Here is a 22,750-nt window from a genome sequence, read left to right as displayed (position 1 = left end):
ATCTGCTGCCCTATAATCAGTGCTTGGATGCTAATAATGACATGGGCTATGATACTATAATCAGTGCTTCAGCAAACAAAAGACCAAGTCAAAAGAAAAAGAAAAAATCAAATATCAAACTAACATGGAATGGAAGTTTTGGTTCTCAGGTGTTCCCATTACCTGATACATTTTTGATATGTAGTAAAAAAATCCCAACTTTATACTAAATTATGTACTACCAAAATTCAATTCCTAAATCATAATTGTATTTCAAACAATTTCTGCAATGCATGCCTTTTCTGGAACTCCTGAGGGAAGAGGTGCTCCTAGAGCTTCTCTTCACATGATGCAGAAATGTGTGCAATTGGTGTTGATGGGGCAGGGTACAAAGCCCCCTTAGCCATCCTTCCCTTTCTCGCTGAAGTCTTTGGACAGGGGTCTTTATTTGTGTGTGGAGAAGCACATGCAATATAAATACCAGCTTGCATGAATCCTGGAGCCGAAACAACACAGTTGTGATTTCACTCTCCCTGTGATTTACATGCAAATGTATTAAAAATTATCACCACCCTCAAAGACAAGTCATAAAGAAGGAAACACTGTTCTCAAAACTGCTGGTGACTAGGCACAGAAACTGATTTTCAGTTAGGTCCTTTGACACAGAGAAGATAAGCTCTTGAAAGAACCAGGATTGAAACTGGATCTCTTGAAAATTGGTTTGGTGACTATCCTACAACTGTAGGATGAAATTATATATTGCAGTCTTCATTACTTGAAGTCTTTAAGTGAGACTTCTTTTAAAATACACATATACCCAGGCCTTAACAATACAACATCGAAGTTGCAAACTCCCACGGAGCCCTGGGAACTGACACTCTCTTACTCCCCACCACAGAGATTTTGAGGTTAGTTTGATAATGGGTAGACATGCAGACATTCCTACCAGCCTTGGATACTCTGAAGAAAGATTATGAGACATGGGGCAATGGAAGAGCGGTTAAGTGCTTTGTCCCCTCTGAACAGTTTTGCAAGACTGAAACAAGCTCCAAGAAGACAAAAGCAAGAGAACATATCATCAGCATCTCCAACAGCACAGTTACTTTGTTAGACTGACCAGCCAGCTTCTCAAACTTACCACACTAGCAAGCATTCAGAGCTACGTTTGGTCATTCTCTCTGAAACAGCTCTTCTGGCCACCAGTTCTACACTTCTTCAAGATTCTCTTTGCTACTGAATTTTCTTTCTTTCAAGCATTTCTGGTTTCTTTTGACTAAATAGCACCTCCGAAAAGGAAAAAATGGTACAGAGTAAGGAGCTGGGATCCTCTCACTATGTTTCCAAACTTCAAATGCCAGAGCCCTGCTCATTCGTCCTTTCAAAGATTGCTTCCTCTTCTCCTGTCAGTAGGTGCTAGGATACACACATTCCCCCCCACACACACACTTTTTTAAAAAAATATCTTTAGATTTTTCTTAATTATGTTAAATTTCTGGATTAGCTTTAAACTGCTTTTGCTAGTTAAAAGCCTAATGCATAATGACAAAATTTTACTAATCGTAATCACACCAACTTTGTAATGACACATGTATTAGTCACATAACTGAAATTACCTTCAGGAGCCAACATGTTCTAAACATGGTACTTGAGCATAACTTAATTAGAAGATTAGGGAATGGGCTGCCTGATGTGCGTGACATGCCTGTATCCCTTCAGGGGAATGTTTGAAGGGCCCAAACACAGTGCTATGATGCTTCATTTTCAATCCTCCACTACAGAAGGGCCACAGTGGTTTTAAAAACAAATGACCATGCTGCAAGGTTTGGACAGACTGCAAAAGAGTTTAGCAGGATCATGTAAGTGCCTATGACAGTGTCATTATAGAAAAACCCGGAGTGAAATCTGTAGTTAAACAGCCATGCCATAAAGGCTGTGCAGAAGCCAGCAGGTTAGTTACACAATTGTGATGCTAAAACTCCCACTCTTGTTGGGACAGCTAGAGCAGAAACAGCAAAGTTATGATATAATCTGTGCCCACAGACAGCACTGCCGGTGACACTGCAAGCCAAGACTCCTGGACAAAGCCCTGTTGGGATGCTCTCCAGGCAGCAGAAGCTGTGGCATTTGTTTCAGAGTCTAGCACACACAATTTAAGTGTCTTTTGGGTTCGTGGCAGAAAAGGAATTGCAAGGCCAGAACATGCCAAAAAAGTAGATTGCCTCTGAACATGTTTACTTCTGTTACATTTCCACCAAAGACTTTGGACAACACCCCTCCCTTGCACTGTTCCTGCAGGTGTTTATCTGTGGAAGATTGACTGAGCAGTGTTGGGAGGCTCATTCATCACCTCCTGAAATGGACTAAATGCTTTCCTTCCACAGTATTTACAACAAGACCTGAAAGGAACAGTTTAAGTCATGCAGTGGTTACACTGGAGTTGGGAATCCAGCACCCTACAGCCACATATATCTGCTATATAATGCTTCATAAATCTTAGGTACACACTCTTAGGAAAGCTTTTTGACTTTGAAAGGGAAGCACAACTGCTTTATTGGTTACTGATCTTTGTATTTACAGTGTAAATTTATTCATGGCCAATGCATAACTTTTTGTTCTTTATCTCAAATATATCTTCTCTGCTTTTTTCTCCCTAAATATATTTATAGAAAACTATTACTTCTTCTTCAAGACTTTATTTTCTGAGACTAATAGGCTTCCTCTGCACCTGTTGAATGAATTTTTATTGCAACTGAATGACAGAACTTTATGCAATATTTTACTTTCAGCCATACTAGCATACTTCCTCAGGCTGCTGAAAAAGCTGGTTCTTGTATCTTCTAGAGACACATTCACTTCTTCCACAACTGTCACACATTTTTAAGGTCCAGTCCTTCTGCAGTAAGGAGGCAGATTATAAGTTTTTTTCAGCTTAGAAGCAGAAATTTTGGCTGTCACCAATTGTGTGAAACATAACTTTCTATTATTTCATGCCTTTTTCATATCCACCATTTCCTAATTATTTTTAAATTATTTTCTAGTCCTCCTCTGACTCAAATTAAAAGGAATCATCAGTACAACAGCAGAATTTACTGGCATACTCCCATTTTTTATAACAAATTTATGACGGAAATGCTAAAAAACACCAGCCTAAAAGCCAATTTATGAGAAGTTCTATTTGCTTGGAGGGAACCTATTCCTACTGTCTTTTTCACACAGTCTTGCCATGTCCATTACAATTCTTCTGTTAGTAACCATTTTCCCCACCTGAACTAACAACTGCCATGTGATAGCATACCAAATGCCTTTGGAAAGAAAAGTAAAAGAAGATATACCACAAACTCCTTTCACTAAACAGTAAAATAATGATCTTCCTGTTCTCAAAGATTCCATCACCTAGATCTTAAAAAAATAATAAAAAAACCCTCAATGGTAAATCATTGCAATTTTTAAATTATTGTTTCAAAATGTGTTCTAAAGCCCAAGAATATAATTGCCTGCATCACTGTTTTTCTCATTCTGAAAAATGATAAACATGACAAAATGTCATGTATTACCAAATAAAAAACAGATTCTTTTTTCCTAGAGAAACACTGAAAACCAAAGGGTGAAAAGGTGAAAGCTGCTTTTTTTTTTTTTTTAAATGAATACACTTTCCCCATTTAGCCAAGTCCTAAAAAAAAAAAGAAAAAAAAAAGAAGAAAAAACATGTTTCTTAATGTTTCTTACAAAACCAGCTGCAAAACAGACAGACCCCCCCCCTCTATTAAAATACAGATTGAGCCTGGACTGATACTTAGTTGAGAATGTTTTGATTTGTATTATTATGGGGTGAAGAGGCTAGGGAACTTCTTTGCTAAACTGCTGGATAAACTTATGAGAAATCTTTTTGAGTAGGTTTAAGAAGTTTCCTCTTTCAACAAAGCACTTTCTATAATTTGCTTCAACATCTGTGGGCCTGCTGAGCTCCTTCTTTATTCATGTTTCACTAGACCTATAATTAAACTCTCTTCAAAAATGCATCACTTCAGGTGTCCTAATGCAGAATCCCGAGGAAGCTGGTAATAATTTGCTAAGGTAGAGCAACAAAGCTGCTTCACTACTTACAACTATTTCTTGCAAGATTCATTCTCTTCAGCAGATGGAGGGCTGCAGTAAAAGGCAGAGACTCAGGCTGAAGAGGTCATAAAACTCTCAAGAGGAGGAAATTACATAGGCATATCTGCCAATGTGGGCTATTTATGAAAAGTCATTAGACATCCTCAGTCTCTTTAGTTCTTGCTTCCCCAAATAAGAGAACAGCGTTTTAGGAGCAGTAACCTCAAATCATCTTGTTTTAATTTAAGCTTATTCTTGCTATTTGCTTTTATATGCTAAGTGTATAACTCATGCCAAGCACAAAAAGTATCCACCTGCTACAGACAAACCAATTAAATGTATAAGCAAGTGGGGGATTTTCTCCCTTGAAACTTGATCCTGCAGCCCATGGGGAGTTTTGAAGCAGTAAATACCTACTACAGTATCGATACTACATGATTCAGCTTTTGTTTCAACAGGAGCTTTAGCCCCCAGTTCTAACAACCTTTGAAGGCCCCGTGTTATTATGCCACAGCTGTAAGACTCAGGGAGAAGTCACCCGCCTCCCAAGAGCTGCATCACGTGTCAGTTGACAGGACAGCACTTGGGAACCTTCTTCCTCCGGGACTGGAGAGCTCCCTCAGCATCACGCGCCTTCTTCCTCTTGGGCTCCAGGCAGCCACTGTGAGCAGCTGGACCCTGGCTGTTCCATCAGGGACAGCTATAAACCTTAATAGGCAAATTGTTGCTGGAGCCACTGGGATTCTTGCCAGAGTAAGGAAAGCAAATTTAGACTAACATCTGTAAGCATACTATCATCAACATGCAAAGTCGCTTGTATAAGGACCAGCAAAAAAAAGTGGTTGGAAGAACCCTGATATCCTCATATAGTCATGATATTTGAATGCACTATGAGGTCCTATTAGAAACAGGATTAGGTACTAGTAGAAGTGAAAGGTTGAAAAGTAAAAGTAGACTTCAAGAAAATATAATTACTAGATGCTCTTTTCAGTCTTCTGTTGACTTATCACTTTGATTTTTACCGAGAACAAAATTATTATAAAATATTGTAAACAGTAATCAAGCTAGTATAAAGAATGTTGCACTTTCCTGAATATACCACATTGTATCAATAAATAAAAGCAAAACTTGGTGTGGAATATACTCTTAGAACAGAAAAAAGAATGTTACCTCTGGGAAGTAAATACACCAAGTGTTCAAAATAACTTACTTATTATAGAGACCATGAAAATCAATGTAATTTACTGTATAACTGATACAGGGCCTTGTCTTTAAATATGTCTATATATACACACATGTACCTACATAGACCCCTTCTATCTGTACATTTATATAAGGGGTTACACACTGATGACAAAATGATTCGCAATTGGGCACCAATGAAAATGGGTTCACAAATATTATCAACATACAAAGCCGCGATGTCCCACAGCTCCTTGTAAATATTTCTCATTTATTTTGCATCCTTCTGACACAGTTATAACATTTTACATTTCCTTAAATAATATTTAGTGGCAGGAAACAAAGACAGCCAGGATCATGAGACCTGGCAGCCCCTTGTACATGCAGCTCAGCTCTTCGCAGACCAACAGCTTCCCTCAGGCCCATGAGAGCTGCAAAGCTGAGCTCTTCAGGAATCGATGGGAAATGTTTTTCAAGAAAAATATGTTCAAATGTCCTGCGAGTACATGGGACTACTGATCAGAAGTCATTGTGTCCCAAGACTGACTTCTATCCTTTCTATATACTTTGATTTCAAGGACTAAATGGCTGGAATTCAATTTGCTCCCAAGGAAAAGTCTTACAAAGCTGCAAAACCTCCATATTACCCGGTATTATTAAAAATGAATAGGAAATAAACTGTCCCAAAATGAATGTAAAATATAACCTTCTATACTGCACACCTAGAAGTGCTTAAGGAGATTTTCAGGCATTTAGCTCCCACTGACGCCAGTGCTAAATGCCCAAGATGAAGCACTTAGGAAACAGTACAATAATAGTCAGAGAACTGCATGGTATAACTGTAAGTTAATTTCATCTTATTAACTAAAGTCTTGTACTTTCAGTTCTGCTGAGGGGGTTCCAAATGTAATGTGGTCCTTGTAAAGCCAGACATTCCAAGCTTAATGGAGCACATGTTTCATGGAAGTTATTAAGCAAAGGATTAGAAAACTTTTAATATACTTGTTCCTATAAATCTGCTCTAAATATTCAGACAATTGTATATCTTTCAGACTTCAGACAATAATTTTACTTGATGACTTGATTAAATTTCCAAAACAGAGAATTGTTCTTTAGAGAAAAGAAAAACATCCAGCTGATGCATTTAATTATAGCAGACCTTAAAATAAATCATACAGGTCATTAATTTTATATTGTAAAAGTCCTATAAATTAGATTAAATGCTCAGTTGCATATATTGCACAAGAAAATTAACAGTTCACATTTGGCTGCCTTTTCCTGGTCATCATTTCTTTGGGAATAACTCTTCAGCAACTTGGCGTACCGTTTTCAAGGTAAACTGAGCTGATGAATGACTTATATATTGATTTCTAGGCTACCCACTTTACATTCTTCAGGTCAAGGAAAGAATGCAAAAGGCTGTTGTGCTGGGCTCCACATTCTGAAGAATATGGGGCTCTTCTAGCACCAGAGCTTAAATTTTGGGTACCGCTGCTGATAGGTCCCAAAGCCAAGCTCAGTCACGATATCAAGTCAGTTTTTTGCTGACTGTGAAAATGTTCTGCAATTTAGTTAAAAAACAGGTACATTTTATGTGTAGGCCAGAAGAAATGTTAAGGAGTCATATACTTTTTATTTTGTCCTTGCACACTGAGGTAGAGGAATGCATGCTCTTAGTGAAATCCATTGGAAAGGATCATTTGGAAAAATGTCTTAGTAATGTAGCTATCCTTGGGTTGTGTCATCTCTCCAGTTTTGTTCTCTTCTAAGATTTCTAGGGCCTTCATTATCTCCTTCACATACACATAAGCAATGCTGAATGTAAGCCTAGACTCTTCCAGGCCTCCATTCTCTGACAAGCCTTGGCTCTAGGACAGTGTGGATCTCTGCCTGTACCTTTGACCTCACATAACTTCAGCTTCTACTTCTTGCTCATAGCATTGAAAGAAAAAATTAGAAGTAAAGAGCTGAGAAAGAGGAAAATAAATTGCAGAAAGTTTTTCAAAAATCTAAAATGGCAAATAAATACAACCTCTAACTAAACTTCTAACTTAACATAGAGGTGGGGGTTTTCATTTGTTTTGAGGGGAGGATTTGTTTATTGGGTGGATGTCTTTGAGGTGTTGTTGCTATTGTTTTGGGGTTTTTTGTGAAGTGTATATCAGAATTCCCATGGAAGCAAAACCGATTCCCTAATTACTTTAAGAGACTGCAACTCTACTCAGCAGTAAGCCTGAATGGCACCTTGCAGCAACAGAGAGATGAAAAACCCGGTCTTAGACTGCCAAATATTTAAATGGAAGTTAAAGAGCTGTTGGCAGTATGGTGGAGTTCTGACAGAATCTGTAAAGAGGCTATGGGCTTCTGTTTTAATGAGTAGTATATTCGAGTCTGTAGTTCTATCAATGTGAAGTAAACACAATGTCTGCTCTGAAGGTTAAACATGAAAACACAAATTAGAACTGTGAGATTTTTTTTTTCTTGTGCCTACATCAAATTTGCTGTGTGTGATCTTGGCAAGTCATTCAATACTCCCATGTTCCATTGGTAAAATGAAAATAAATAATAACAGTTATTACACATGGCAGTTTTGTGGCTAAATCCATCAGTCTTTACAAAGAACTTTAAAATATGATGATGATGAAACCTACAGAAAAGCTTATAAATAGTTATTTCAAAATTCAAAGCCATCCATTCTAAATCCACAAATGCAAAGTAAAACATATTACATCAAAAATATTATGAGGGATGGGAGGGAGAAAAAGCACGTCATGACTTTAAATCATGGAATGCACATGGGATTCCTTGGTGTGTTTGTAGAATGATGGCTATTTTTCTTCAAATGTCATTTGGCAGGATAAATATGAACAGCAGGAATAGCTATAGTTCAATGAACTTCCTACTAATACCTTGGCAGCTGGGTATCAAAATCCCTGAGTAAGAGCAGAGATGCCTCATTACAGATAAGAGTGAGTTGAGGGTGATGAGCATCTGTGACCCAGAAACATGTTTTAGGATTCCTGGGAAAGATGAAGACTGGAGCAATTTGCCTTGGCAAACAAAGATAAATTATCTACCATGTCGGTTAACAAATTAAGGAAGTACAGCCCACAATTGCAGAGGGATGCTCAGTGAGAGCAGAACACATTTACATTCAGCATCCCATTTCTAATGAAACCATTATTTTGGGTTACATCTTTGTGATTTGAAATGCCACAATGATGGTCAGAGGATACTCTGTCAAGTTACAAGTTGAACCACTGTTGCCACAGTACAGCTGTAAATATACAGATAATTACCACAAGGCCAAAAGAACTCAGCCTGTACTTATCTTCATCATCATCATTCATTTTTGTTCCTCTTTCCCCCTCATAAAAGCATGTTTATGGGAGCGTATAAACAACTGGATCTTTGAAGAAATGCTATGGACCAGAAGAGCCCCACTCTGCCCTTCTGGCCCATCCTCCCTCCATCTAGTGATGCCTTGCTAAAACAGGTGTTCAGGAATGAAAAAGGAAGCATTGCTCCTGAATGCCTAGAAGCATAGCCCAGCACAGACCCAGACAAAAAGTCTTTTCATTCCTCAGATATTTTTTACAAGGCGGCCATTGATAAGAGCAGTCACCTGGCAGGGAGATACAGCTCGGGAACCTTCCTTTTCCAGTTTACCTGTCCTATATAATTAAGAAGTTTCTGACATTCCTTAAACTGTACAACAGACAGTTGCTCCTTTCTGTGATTTTCAGGAGTACAGAATCAGAAAAAGTCTTTTGTGTGTGTGTGTGTTTTGTGTGTTTTTTTCTTTTTTTTTTTGCTTCTTTTCAAAGACTGAAAAAGAAACTGAATTAGAATAGAAAATGCAGTAGTTTCCCCTAAAAGAACGCTGCTTCCCTACAGAGCTTCTGAATATATCCTTTCCTATCTCCGCTTTCTAACTCCCTATAGATTTAAATTAAAGGAGCAGAATATTTGTCCTCAAAGTAACCTTTTTTTTTTTTTTTAAATTAATGTGGATGTTTTGATCTCTTTCTCTCTAGATTTCCAGGCTGAATAGCCCCACAGAATTAATATGGCTGCTTAAATGTGTAGACTGAACTTAATCAGGCCTTTTATTCCTGCCCAGCAAATGTTCTGATAGCTCTCCCAGTCAATCCATAGACTGCGCTACTTGCTCCTCTTTTTCCCATTTCAAGACCCTCAAGCACTCTGAAAAACAATACACTTCCTTCACCCTTCCAATTAAGTAAAAGACATTATCATAAATTATATGCAGATAATTAAATTATAAACATCAGCAACAGACACTCAGAACCTTCCAAATACCTTCTAAGAGTATAATGAACAACTTTGAGAAATGCAATATATTTTCAGTACCAAGGTAAAAATCACTCCCATTCATTCTCTTCCTAGGAGTGTACAAGCCGTGCTTGCTGCTCATGGGAAAGTGGAATCGAACTGCACTGTGACCAAAGATCCCACACTGCAATATTTCACATACACTAGGGGTTGTTGAGCTCTGGACAGAATTAGAGGGAAGGCTTTGTGGGCTAAAGACTCTTTTCAAATAGACCCAAACTGCTCTTAGAGGAGTAAACTGTGGTTGTGTTGAAGTATGTGAGGGCAGAATTTAACCTCTTTTTTTCCTAAATTAATTTCTAGATATAAAAGGCCCTACAAACATTTTAGCAACACCTATCAGCGTGTTCTAGCACAAGTCAGTTTGGTAAAGACTTTACATACGAACTTCTCTTCAAGAACACACTTCAGTTACATTTTTAAGTGTTATGCCAAATCAAGACTTGCAAGGGTAGCAACTATTTTTCTTTTTATAATGAATTTACATCTTTCTTCTCTGTCTTCTCCTACTTTATAGAAAAACCCCAAATGGATTTGTATACTACTTTAAAAGCAAAAAAAACCCCAAAACAAAACCAAACAAACAAACAAGCGCACAACCCAAAGCCCCTTTATCGAGGTCTCCAAATAATAGATTATTGGAATAATGGGCCAACTGGCTGGCTCTACAACCATACCAGCATCCGTCTCAAAGACTCTCAGATAATTAGAGATATGAAGTTAAAACTGCAGTGGATTTATGCTGAGTAATAAAACATGATTGTGTTGGTGCAAGACATAACCAAACACTGGACAGTCTCCATGGCCACAGAGTTTTTAAATTTCAGTAGGAATGCTGGCTTGGTGCGTACCTCCACTAAGCTGTGCCATGAAATAGCAGAATATGGATAAAATAATGAAATTCAAATATAGCCATGGGACAGCAGAGGCTAAAGCTAAAATAATTGTTTTCATTTTACAGGCTACACTAACTACAGCAAACTTCTGCTGATAAAGCTGGACATAACTTCCTATCCTGAAGATCTCACCTTCAGATTATTATCTATGCCTGCCTGGGGAAAAAAAAGTGATTCATTAACATCTCTGGGTCATCCCTTGAAGCTAACAGCAAATTTGTTTGTGTAAAGAGTAGAACAATAAACTATAAATTTGTATTCAAGAAACAGCATGTAATAAGTGTTTACACTTAAATTTGATGTGAGCTGTGTGTGCTTATTGCTTCTCAAGCTCAGGCCACAATTCAGTCCCTTGGAGACAGATCATAAAAATCTAAGTGAATATTTACTTCATGCATCTCCTAAATATGTCTTGTTCATAACCAGGGGAAAAAAAAGTATCCTAACACCCATCTCTTAAAGGGAAATGCAACATACATGCATCAGAAGATTACTTTCTGTAGTCCTCTGCTGTTATCCATTACAACAATACAAGGAGGTGGCAGTCATCTTTTCTGCAGAAATTTCTCCAGGATCTGCAACAATGCAGCAAAACTTATTGCCACTGTTGCAAATGGCCCGGTATGTTTGGGCCAACTAAATTCCAATGTCCAAGATCAGGGAAATATCTTAAACAGCTACATCTTTTTGAGTCCACTCATCTGTAGGACACCACTTGTATACGTTGCTACTGTTAAGCAAACACTTAAACACAGTTCTGAATTATGGAAGTTTTCCGTAACTGGAGCCTAGATATGCAATCCCAAATATTCCAAAATAGCAGTGCTGTTTGCTTTGGAAATCATCCTTCTGACTAGTAATTACTGAATCTGGGTTGTTATTCTCAAAATTTAATTACAGGAAAAATAATTTTACAGTTTGTGAAACACCATTGTTCTCTCCAAGAACTCAATGGCAAAACCAAAACATTTTGGACATAATCCTTCCAAATTGCCAGACTGCCAAGTAGCAGAAATCTGACCCAGTATTTGTCTATCCTTCAGACACACTTATGTTTAGAAAAGAAACTTATTACATTAGACTACAAAATGTGGCAGTTTAGGATCTACTGTATAAACAGCTGAGAGACACATCCCTCTCCTGCTTCAAGACTGAAAGAGAAGAGGAACAAAAGAAATAGCAAAATCTACAGCAGTCTCAAACTAAGCCTTCTTGTCTCTGCACTAACCACAGCCCTTAGTCAACTTTAATCTGGATTTTTTTCAAGACAGACACAAGTTATTTGATCAGGGTCTGACTGAGATTTAAAAACTTAGATTAGCGAATTCCAGGATGGGAACAAAGAGAGAAATTGCAGCCCTGAATTTGGTGAAGAAAGGGGAAACTCAAAAGACAATTGTACTATTGCAGAATAAAAAGCAACTCTTATACTCTGAGACACAAGTGACACATTTTTAACTTGGGCAAGGTACCCACTTTTCCAAAACTACCTTCCTTTTGTAAAATCAGGATATTACCTTACTTCTACAAGATCTTTCCAGAATAAAAATACTCAGGTATATAAAGCATATAGCTATGATGATTATGGGAATAATTGAGAAAGCTGTAAGACAAGTCTGGCCTGCAAACAGCAATGGAAATGTAAAGTGTACAAACTGCCTGCTGATGAGTGATGAAAATAAAATATCTGGGGTTGAACCTCAGAGAATACTTTAAACTAAGTTAGGAACACAAGCTGGAATCAAGCTTGCAGTATGACACAATGTTAAAGGATTAAAATTAGTCCAAAGAGCTGAAATAACATAAATTCATATCCAGAGGAAAAACAAACAAACAGAAAAACAAAAACAACAAAAAAGCAACCAACAACAAAAAAACAAGTACAAAGTTTGGCCTTCGTATGACAGAACTGCCAGTCCTCAGGCATCCCAGCTGAGGCAGAGTATAGACCTGCTTCACTTTAAACACTAGCCCACTTTTCAGGATGTCAACAGGCTAGCTCAAGAGGCTGACAAAAGGTAATGGTGGCTCCTTTTCTCCTTTAATGTTGACAAGTTTACTATAGGAAGAGGCATTTTGCAGGTCATTTATACTACTCAAGAAAATGGCTCTGAATTGAAACAAAACTAGTATTACCAACTCTGCAATAAATGTCCATGTAATCGTGCATGAAACAAAGCATGGGCTATAAAAAACAAGTACATTAGGTAAAAAACGAACACAAAAAACAAGCAGAAAAACAGGCTAAGCAAAGACAGATAAAGACAAGCATTCAAAAAAAGCGTACTAAAATTAAAAATTCTTTCCTATGGAATTGTTATCAATGCCCTTGTTATCTCCTGTGGCACATTATTCTTGGGGCTACTTCTATTTTACCACATGCCTGAAGAGTGTTATGGGGAAGAGCATTACTGGTGGCCTGCGGCACATGGGGGCATGTGGAACAGACAACCATGACACAACTGCTTCTCATCCCAGGGAAGGACTTGATGACCTAGGTAGTCCCTTTTAGCTATGTGCTCCTAGAAAAGAAATTGTTAGGATAACTTACTATTATTATTGTTATTGTTTTATTTGTGCATTGGAAAGATGGAAATGCCTTGAACAGCTTGCAGTATTAGACGTAAAATGAGAAGGTTTGGGGGGAAGGGTACATGTATTAACATTAGCAAAACTGAAACCTGTTATGGTTTTGCTTAGCTTGATGTTTAATTGAAGGAAGACCCTTCAGATTTTCTGAGGTTGAATGCAAACATGAAAAGTTGTGTACTTCCACAGTGTACAACTATACATTTCAATGATTAAGTCTTGCATAATTTGCATAGTAAACCAAAAAGCTTTGCATTATAGATACTTTATTCATAAAAACTGCTTTTAAAGAAAATTAATAACAGATGTCAGAAAAAGTAAATGGAAACCAGAACTGATGATAATCTATAATGGTCATTCACTCTATCCATTTTCTTTGTTTTGAGACTACAACTTAGATCAGTATATATGTTTAAATAGGAACAAGTCATAAATTGTTTTGATATTGAGGTCAGGTTTCTGCAATAAACCAAATGCTGAGCTTCTAGTCCATAAATGCCTTCACTGCAAATAAACCATAAATCTATTATCTTTACAGCAGCTGCAATCTGGAAAATGTGCTCTCTTTTAATTTAGTTGCCTCATGAATATCCTATTAACCAAGAAGCAACCTGAATGAGAAATGTGTTATAAAGTTAAAAAACAAACGGACAAAAACACCAACAAAAACACCAACAACATCAAACAAACAAACAAACCAACCCCACAAAACTTACTGAATTATCAAGAAGACTGGGTTTTTTCAGCCATTACCCCCTTTCCTGTTATCAAATTAATGTTTCTACAAGATAAAATGGTCTGTTCTTATAGAGCTTACAGTACATAGTCAAATTCTCAACAGTCTCAATTAGAGATGACTAGAAAGTTCATTTCCCACCCTAAATCAAAATTTTTACCTTGTTCTGATTAAAATGCTTGCTATAGGATATGAAATGAAAAATATGTATATATACTGAGACAAACTCCAAAACAAAGTGCTTTATGCTTATATATCCTAATAATTTTAATCTAAAAGTCAAAATGAAAACTTTGGAATGAAACATTTCATCATCATCAAAATAAGAAACTCAAAATTGCTTGTTTTGACACCTCCTAGTTCAAATATTTTGACAAGAGCATGTCAACTTTGTAGTAATTTTCCCATTTTAACTAGCTTTTTCTTTGAACATTTTTTGATTAAGCATATATAACACTTAGTGTTAGTAAACAGCAGTCAGGTATTCTACTTTTTCAGAGTTTTTATGTTGTTCTAAAAGGATTTATAATGCTCAGGGATTTAAAAATACTACATTCATTCTCTTCATAATTTTGTTTTCACCTCCCCTGCCTCTTCGACAATGTATTATTTTATCTCTCTCCCTATCTTTTTTAAATCTCAGTTAGTTACTAATGAGAGCAGGTCTTACCCATCTGACCTAGAGCACAGCCACACAAACTACTGAAACAGTGCAAGTGAAGAGGAAGGAATCTCTGAAGCAGGCAGGGAGGGCAATGAGGAAATGAAGGACGGGAGAGATGAGCCTGGGGATGCTGAAACCTGTCCTGCCACAAAAGGGCTCCTAACAGAGGGCCTTGGGCTTATACCCCAGGGGTGATTGAGGCTGAATTGCAAACAAATACTGTCTGGCTTGCAAATTCAAAAGGAGATTCACATACACCTGCACAGGAAACCAGAAACATGCAGCTGGAGAATATCATGGAGCAACTATAGTAATAAAGACTCATGCTGGCTCCCAATTCTCTACAGAGGTAAAGATAGCATTTTCCAATGGATTTTTAGTTCAACTGCTGACTCTCAAAAATAAGAACCTCCATAGTAGCGAACTCCCCTCTCTTTAACACTTCAATCTTCAGAAAACCTTAAAGTTACAATAGATGATACTTGTTTTTTACAATCAGACTGGTAATGTAATAACTCTTGTGAAGAGAAACACTGTACTTATTCAGCTCAGATACAGTATTACCCATTTAATATTTGCAGAACTGACATTATGACCAAAGGGGAAAAAATAAAAAAAAGGTAATGCTTGAATAGAAGAAAAAAACCATGGCTTGTGGTTGTTACTGGATAACCACTGTATCTATCCTATTCTACTACTAAATGCAGATGAAATTTCTAACAGAATCTGCCCTACTAACTACAGCAGTTAAGGAAAACTACAGTAAAAACTACAAATGTCATTGCATCCTTGTAATATAAGCAGCCCTTTGACACAGTTCAATTACATCTATAAAGGACCAGAGCTCCTAGCATCAACCGTGAAACAACATATACTTGAAATGTTACTAGAGATAGGTTAAATAGAAAGGTTTATATATGCCATTTGTGGAATTCTCCCTATTCAAGTCAAGCATTTTTCACTCAATGAAATGACATGGGATAAGTGATGCTTCCATAAAGTAAAAAAAAAAAAATCACTATGAGAGTATCTTAGAAGAAAAAAAGACAAAATTTCTAAATCAAGTAAGAACAAAATTTGATTTCAAAAGCCTTATTTCGTGACATAAGAACTACAGCAGCAGCATTACGAATGTCTTAAACTTGTCTACAGCCACAAAAAGTGTATGTTAAAATAGCATTAAAGCCACATATATCATTGGCAAATGAGAGACAGAGGCCTCAAGCTAAGAAAGCACTTGAATTCATGCTCGTATTTTATCTAGGTGGGAACTTCAAGGTGAACCCTTGTGTACTGAAATCTACCACACAGAATCATTCAGGCTGACTGAGTGAGACCTTGAAAGGTCACATTGTCCAGCCATTTGCTCCAAGGCAGAAACAGCTGCCTTTCTGGACAGAATGACATTTCGGACATATGTTTATCTAACACGTTTTCAGTGATGAAGACTACTTAGAGTAGTCTGCTCCCCTAGCCTTAACATTTACAAGTCTGCCTTGCTGCAATTTAAGTCATTATTTGTTGTTGAGGACAAGTTAGTCCATTCTCTGTGGAGCCATTTACACATTTGAAGATTGTTACCATGTAATCTCTTAGTTTCACAGTCTCTAGCAGTGTTCTTTCCTTTTGTTTTTCATATGACACTCCTCAATTAGTCCACGTATTTCTAAAAGTGCAGTGCTTGAAACTGAAGGGAATATTCCTGGTGGGATCTTATAATTTTTGAGCAGAGCACATGCATCACTTTTGTGATGTCTCGTATCTATCTTCATATTAATCCTTATATTTCTCTTGATGAATCATCCCATCAAGATGTTTACTACTTTTGAAATTGGGTGTTCAATTCAAGAGTCAAGCCTGACTCTGGATCGGGCTTAAGAACCTGCCCTATTTGCCTGTTTCAGAAGAGAAAAAGGTTGGGCCAAATCCAACTTGAAAATACACTCCTACGCACTGCCTTTCAGTCGAGGGGACATGAAAATGTTACACAAGCTCTTTCAAACCCAGAATTTACTAGGACATTTAGCACAACTGATTGCTCAATGTTGACAGCAAGGAGTGCTTATTGAAGCTCTGTTTATTAGTTGGATTGAGGGAAAAGAAAATAGGAGGACGCGGAGGAAGTGTTTCCTGATGAGACCCAGCACCCAGCACTCACAAATATTACTTCAGGGCAATATTTTATGCTCATTTGTCAGAAGCCACAAACAAAAACAAAACCCACGTGTACTTAGCATGGCTTCTTTGCATACTTCTCCATGGAAAGTAATCTCCTGGATTCTTCCAGTTCCTGCTGTGATTATGCAATTCTCCAGTTTAGTAAATACGACATCTGCCAATTGCATCGCATTAACACTCCCAGCTCAGCCCTCATCAAACCTAATAGCTGGATATAAGTTCACACTGCTGGCAAGCTTGCAAAATTTCCTTATACTGGATGAGAAATGGTCCTGTCAAATTACTTTTTGTTCACTCTGCAGAGAGCCCCCAGTACACACCTTAACTACTGTCTTCTTAAATTGCTTTGATACTCATTTTCCTTGGGAATCATGAACCACACCAGGAATTCAGAATACGCTCACACCAGTTATCCCAGCTGTGTTCTCAGCCTAAGAGACTGCAGCCTTGCTAAGTTTTGAAACTGGGGCAGCTATAGAGCTTTCTTTTTGCCAGCACTGTCAAGGTTATGAGCAGCAGAAACTGCTCAGTACTTCAGACAGTCCAGTGAAACCACAGTGACTTTTATCAAAAAGGGAGTCAAACGATGCTTTTATTTTTATGTCTTTTAACGGGAAATTTTTATTTCCTTTGTGGAGAAAACCAGTAGGATTCAACTGACCATGTTTCTTGTGTGATAGTTGTCTTTAGCATAATTCAGAGCAAAGCAACTTTCCAAGCATCGCTGCACAGCAGTGCTGCAGGAAACACAAGCTTCAGGCCTTAATCTCCATCTCCTGAGGTGTGTGCAGGTGCAGCGGCCTGCAGCACTGCTTCACCAAAAAATGTGCCAAAACATCCTTAATGAAAATGCAAACTCACCATAGAGCTGTGATTATTTTCCTCAGTGGGTCTCTCTCATCACCTGACACTACGAATTCCCTCATCTACCTCCTTCATGGTTTCAGGATTGTCTTCCCCTAAAAGAAACTGCCCTCCTTAACTGCAATTTTTTTGAGAGGAATCTGATATTCAGCAAGGCAGTAGACCTTGTCCCAGCGTTCTGCTCTAAATGGCTTTGTGTTGCTAATAAATTGTTGCCCAGAACAAAATAACTTATCAAACTATGAAGACCTTTCCTCATTTTCTACATTTGTTTACAGTGTAGCGAGCTAGTTTCCCTTTTGTTTATCATCAACTCCAAGTGTCAGACAAAACCTAGCATCTGAGTCAAGTGTTTGCTGGGTTTTAAGTGCCTGTGCGAGCATGTAAACTCTGAAGCGGAATATTTACAAACAAAAAAACTGTTTTCCCCAAGGGATTTTTAAACCTTCAATGAAGTATGAGTATTGATCTTAGTCTAACTTTGTGGAAATGAGTTTCTGTGAAACTGAATTTAATACCTAAATCAACCTTATCATAGTCTTAAGTTACCCACTATTTACTAACAATATTCAAACTACCCTTTCAGATGAAATGACAATGGTAAAAAGCATGAAAAATAAAAGGAAGAACTAGGTTGAAAGTTAAAAAAGATTACTTCTTTAGAGAGAATTCTGAATAAAATACATATTACATGTAAATTGGATTTACTCTCAAATGTCACTGGGTTTCTCTAATTCCCCATTTATATATACACTGTACAGAAAAAAAAAAAAAAGTAATTTTGAATGCAAAGAGAAAAAAAATCCCTATGCACATGTTGTCTAATATCGTATTTCTTTTGATACTTCTAAGATAAAAGCTGAAGGTCCTAATGTGTAATAATGGAAGTTGGTTTCAGTTGTTTAGTTTTTAAACTGAGTAAAGCTCAGGTAATACAGAAAATGTGACCATTTCAGTAGTAGATAAATGATAAATAAATATTCTTTAATAGTAGTTTATCCCATAAAAATAATTCTGCCCCTCTCTGAATGCTGATGCCTGGAGACAGCAGCCATCCAATGAATAAAAATTATACCAGGATTCCGAAATATTGACAGAAGAAAAATTACAATAACAGCCTCCTAATTCTGACTGATGGTCTTTGCAAAAGAATGCAACCTTTTGAAGGCTTTTTCTGGCAACACTTCAACAAGCAGCGAGCCCTCACTTAAACAACTGGGAGCTGGAATCATCATGCAAGCTTTCAAAAGACCGTTTGCTTCAGTTCACTAAACGCATGTCATATTCAGTTTGCTTACTGTCAAACACACACGCACACAAACCTGATGCTTAGGAGCCTTCATCCTTGATCCGCAGCGGTTTTGCCCGCACACCCCGGGCCCTGTCCGGCCCTTGGGGGGTGATGGGGACGCCCCGCGCCGCCGCCGCTGCGCCCCCTGGCGGGGCCAGCCGCGCTCGGCCTCGCACCTTCGTCGCAAAAACCTGGGTTGTAAAAAACACCCAGAGGCAGCCAGAGAAGTTCCGGCGTGCCTAGAAAATCATTAATATTGAATTGAACTGACCTGATTTTACCCGGCAAGATAATTCTGAGGAGCTGGCAAAAAATGCCTGTGCGTATCTTTCCATCTCTGTTGGAACCATGGCATATCACTTTGGTAGCATCCTTGGAAATCCTCTCCTGGCTCCAGCTCTGCCAGGGCATACTCAACATTTCCATTTCCTGATACTGTTATTTCACTCCATTTCAAAAAGGCGTTTTGCTACTGAGCATTCAAAGAATACTCCCAACAGCCTTCCTTTAATAATTTTCAGCCACTTCAAAGATTTACTTTTTTACTTGAATTCTTCAAAGGTTTTATCTGAGCTCATCTAAAGGCATACAGTAGATGCTAAATATAATAAAACTTTGAAACAGCACTTTTTATTTTGACCCACAGAACATGAAGTTCAATTTCCCTACCTTTACATAATTATCGTCTTCTTACTGATCACAGTCCCTCACTGCATTTTTTTCCCAAGAGTAGTATTAATACCAAATAAACAAAAATGCAAACATGTTAAACACAACTCTGATTATGTTAATGACATTTAGTTACTGCTGTCATAATACAGACTTTTTAACCAATGGAGAAGGAAAAGACACCAAAGCTGTAAACATCCAGCAGTCGAAAGTGACATCAGATTGTCCACCTTACTGGTTGAAGAAAAGAATCTATCAGTATATTTTCTTCAGAATGTATTAAATATCAAAATAATATTTGCCTGATTATAAACTCCTTGATACTTCATATCACATTCAGGAAGATACAAGACATTAATGAACGGTTTATGGATAAGCAAGCTGTTGGCATACCTTCTATTTAGCACCTCCTGGTGCAGCCATTGATGACTACTACAACTTAATAGCCTAAATGTGTGGTGATTATTTGCCCACTGATAATTTATATTCCATTTAGTTAGCAGTAACATTTTCTTTTCTAGCTTCAATGGCTAGAAGAGCCAACTTTGTAAGCTCAGTCCACTGTCACACAACATAGTAATTTTCTTTTCTAATCTCTACACTACACTCTCCTTTTGTTTATAACTAATATTAACAAATAATAACATTTGTTTTCTACAGCCCTGAGAGCAGCAACATTAATTTTGCAGTAGCACATGAAAAGTCTCCTCCTGTTTTTTTCCCTTTGGTCCCAAGTGACATACAAGCCCCAGCAACCTGCTGAGCTACCTTGTCATTTAGTAATTCCCAAACTCAGTGGTAGGCCCCTGCCTGGGAAAATCCTCATTCTGTCTGGCACATTATCTCACCGGTCATTTAAAAAAAACTCCCCAGTCTTTCTTGTTCAGGTCAGTTACGCTGTGACCACAAAATTCCTCACATTTGTATCAAACCTTCTAGAAAAGGAAGAAAGGGCAGTTCTGTTGCACCAGGGAAGCCAGTGGGCATGTTTCAGCTGACACTAATCTGGCTGCTATTTCAAACATAAAGGTACAGCTTTTAAAAATATCTGTAAGCTAGAAGCTGCTGCAGCAAGGTCCCCTGACACACAAACCCCACGACTTTCCCCACTAGCTCTGTAAATATCTATCCACAAGCTCACCAAGCTTTCCTTTAGAAGCTTTCCCTTCCACAGCACAGGAATGTGGGATACAGAAGCCTTTAGTGATAAAAAGGGAACTCCATGCTGCAGGAAACTGTGGCCCAAGAGAAAGCACTACAGGTGCCATGTCATGCATTAACAGGTGTCTCCAAGAAGGACTGACAAAAGGACCCTAATACTGTCACAAGTAAACTTAGTCAACAGAGTGAGCCTCTCACTCCTAACGAACAGGTCCCACAGCCCTGTGGGGCTCCTTCCCTTATCTTGCTCCTCTCAACGCCTGGTTTCCAGGAAAGGCTGCAAGCTACTGACTTCCGCCGGGGAGGAGAGTGCCCGCTAGCTCTCCCAGGCAGGATCTGCAGGGAAACTTTCCCTTCCCCTTCCACGGCTCGCTGCCGGGAGAGCAGCGCGGCCACGCCGCGAGCGGGCGGAGGGAGGTTGCCGGGGCGCCCGGGCAGGCGCTCCTCGCTGCCTCGGGCTCCCGGGGCCGCCAGTGTCTCCGTCCCTCCCTTCCCGGCGCTTGAATGGAGCCCTTCGCCTTCAGGGGAGTCTCGTACACGGCTGGGAAGGAGGCTCCTGGGACCCCGCGAAGAGGCTGGGGAGGGGAACAGCACCGGGTCACGGTAACCGTTGGTCAGATTTATGAAAAGAGGAAAACCCCCAATTCTCATTACAATAAAACATGAAGTAATGGAGAGCTCTTTCCGGAGAAGCCGGGGGAGGAAAGGATGAGAAGCCAGGACCGGGGCACCCCGGGCCTCTCTCGGGAGCAGGGGCAGCCAACCCCCAAACAGCGTTTCCCCTCTCCGGGTACGCAGCCCACGGAGCTGCCGGCGGAGCCCACGCAGCGCCGGTGCTGCGGGAAGGCGGATGGGCACCCCGGCCCTCCCCCATCCCGGCCCGGCCGCGCTGCCCCGGGCTCCGCGGCAGCACCCGGACCAGCCCCGCCCGGCAGGTATCGGCCTCACTTACCGCGGCTCTGCCTCGGCGTCTCCCCGCCGGCGAGCTGGCAGCGCTCGCTCAGGCACTGGAAAAGTAATAGAAATCCAGCGGCTAGTTTGCTTCTCCGCAGCCTCGCCATAGCACGGAGCCTGTCGAGACAACTCTCCGGGGTGCGGGGTGCGCGCCGCTCCTCGTTTGGGGTGGGAAAGTCCGGGGGAGGCGGCGGAGAGTAGCTTTAGCAGGCTCCCAGTCGCCCAGTCCTCGGACGAGCTCTCATACAGCGGGAACGACAGGGACAAGCCGCTGGCGCTGAAAGCGCTGGACCAGGTCTGGGGGGCGGTGAAGGGAGGGAGCTCCGTCCTCCCAACTTGCACGGTCGCGCCGCTCTCAGTCCAGCGGCATCACCGCTGGGGAAAACAAGCCCAGCCTCGCCTGCGAAGTGCTAAACTCTTCCCTCCTCGCAGCCTGGTGATAGATTTCAGGAGAGCCACTGAGATCCTCCCTTCCTGGCTTGCCCCCACCCTTCCCCCGCGGGGTGAGGCAGAGTGCCTTAGGGACGGAGCCTCCCCTCGGTACACCGCTACCGGCAAAACCCCTCCAAGGGAAATGAGCGGGGAAATCTGCCAGCTGGCCGGCTGGCGGGTCGGCCCTGAGCGGGGAGCAAGACCCGGAGGGCGGGCGGATGCGCCGCGGGAGAGGACGTGCGGGCGGTGGGGAGGCAGGCGGAGACGAACAAGTTCTCCTTCTCTTTTGGGGCGGTTTCCGCGGCCGGCGGTGCTAGTGCGGGGCTGAGGGCAGCCGCGAGAGACGGGCGCTCCCCCGGCCCACAGCGCATCCCCCACCGTCGTGTGCGCCCGTGCTGTCGCCGCCACCCGCTGCGCAAGGGCGGGCGGGGGGCTCGCCTTGGGTCGGGTCCCTGCCGCCCCTCTCGCTCTGCCCCACACCCCCCTCGCAGGAGCGCGGTGGGGCGCAGGCGCCGGTACTGCACCGTCTTTCCAGCCACTGACGGCGATGGAGCGCTCCCGTGGCCGCGCTAAACTGCGCGGGCTGCCGCTTGGCCACAACAGGGAGCCGCAGGGAGTTTCCCGGAGGCGCTGCCTTCTCGGGCACCCGGTTACAGCGCGGCTTCCCGCGCAGAGCGGCTCGCTGCCCTGGAGCGCTGGAACCT

The 22,750-nt window shown here is 40.4% G+C and overlaps 1 protein-coding gene across 1 annotated transcript in view; it reads right to left on the bottom strand.

Moving 5' to 3' along the window:
• The window catches only part of PLXDC2 (plexin domain containing 2), a gene marked incomplete at both ends in the record, with an annotated part of 263,909 nt that extends 242,188 nt beyond the window's left edge, over positions 1-21,721 (bottom strand). The window contains one exon of the mRNA XM_080338898.1: positions 21,613-21,721. Coding sequence (XP_080195024.1) covers positions 21,613-21,721 — 109 coding nt within the window. The remainder of the gene's footprint in view (positions 1-21,612) is intronic.
• Positions 21,722-22,750: the final 1,029 nt, after the last annotated feature.

The sequence above is a fragment of the Nesoenas mayeri genome (assembly GCF_963082525.1).
Source record: "Nesoenas mayeri genome assembly, chromosome: 2".
NCBI classification, from domain to species: Eukaryota; Metazoa; Chordata; class Aves; order Columbiformes; family Columbidae; genus Nesoenas; species Nesoenas mayeri.
This window is presented reverse-complemented; position numbering and strand designations above follow the sequence as displayed.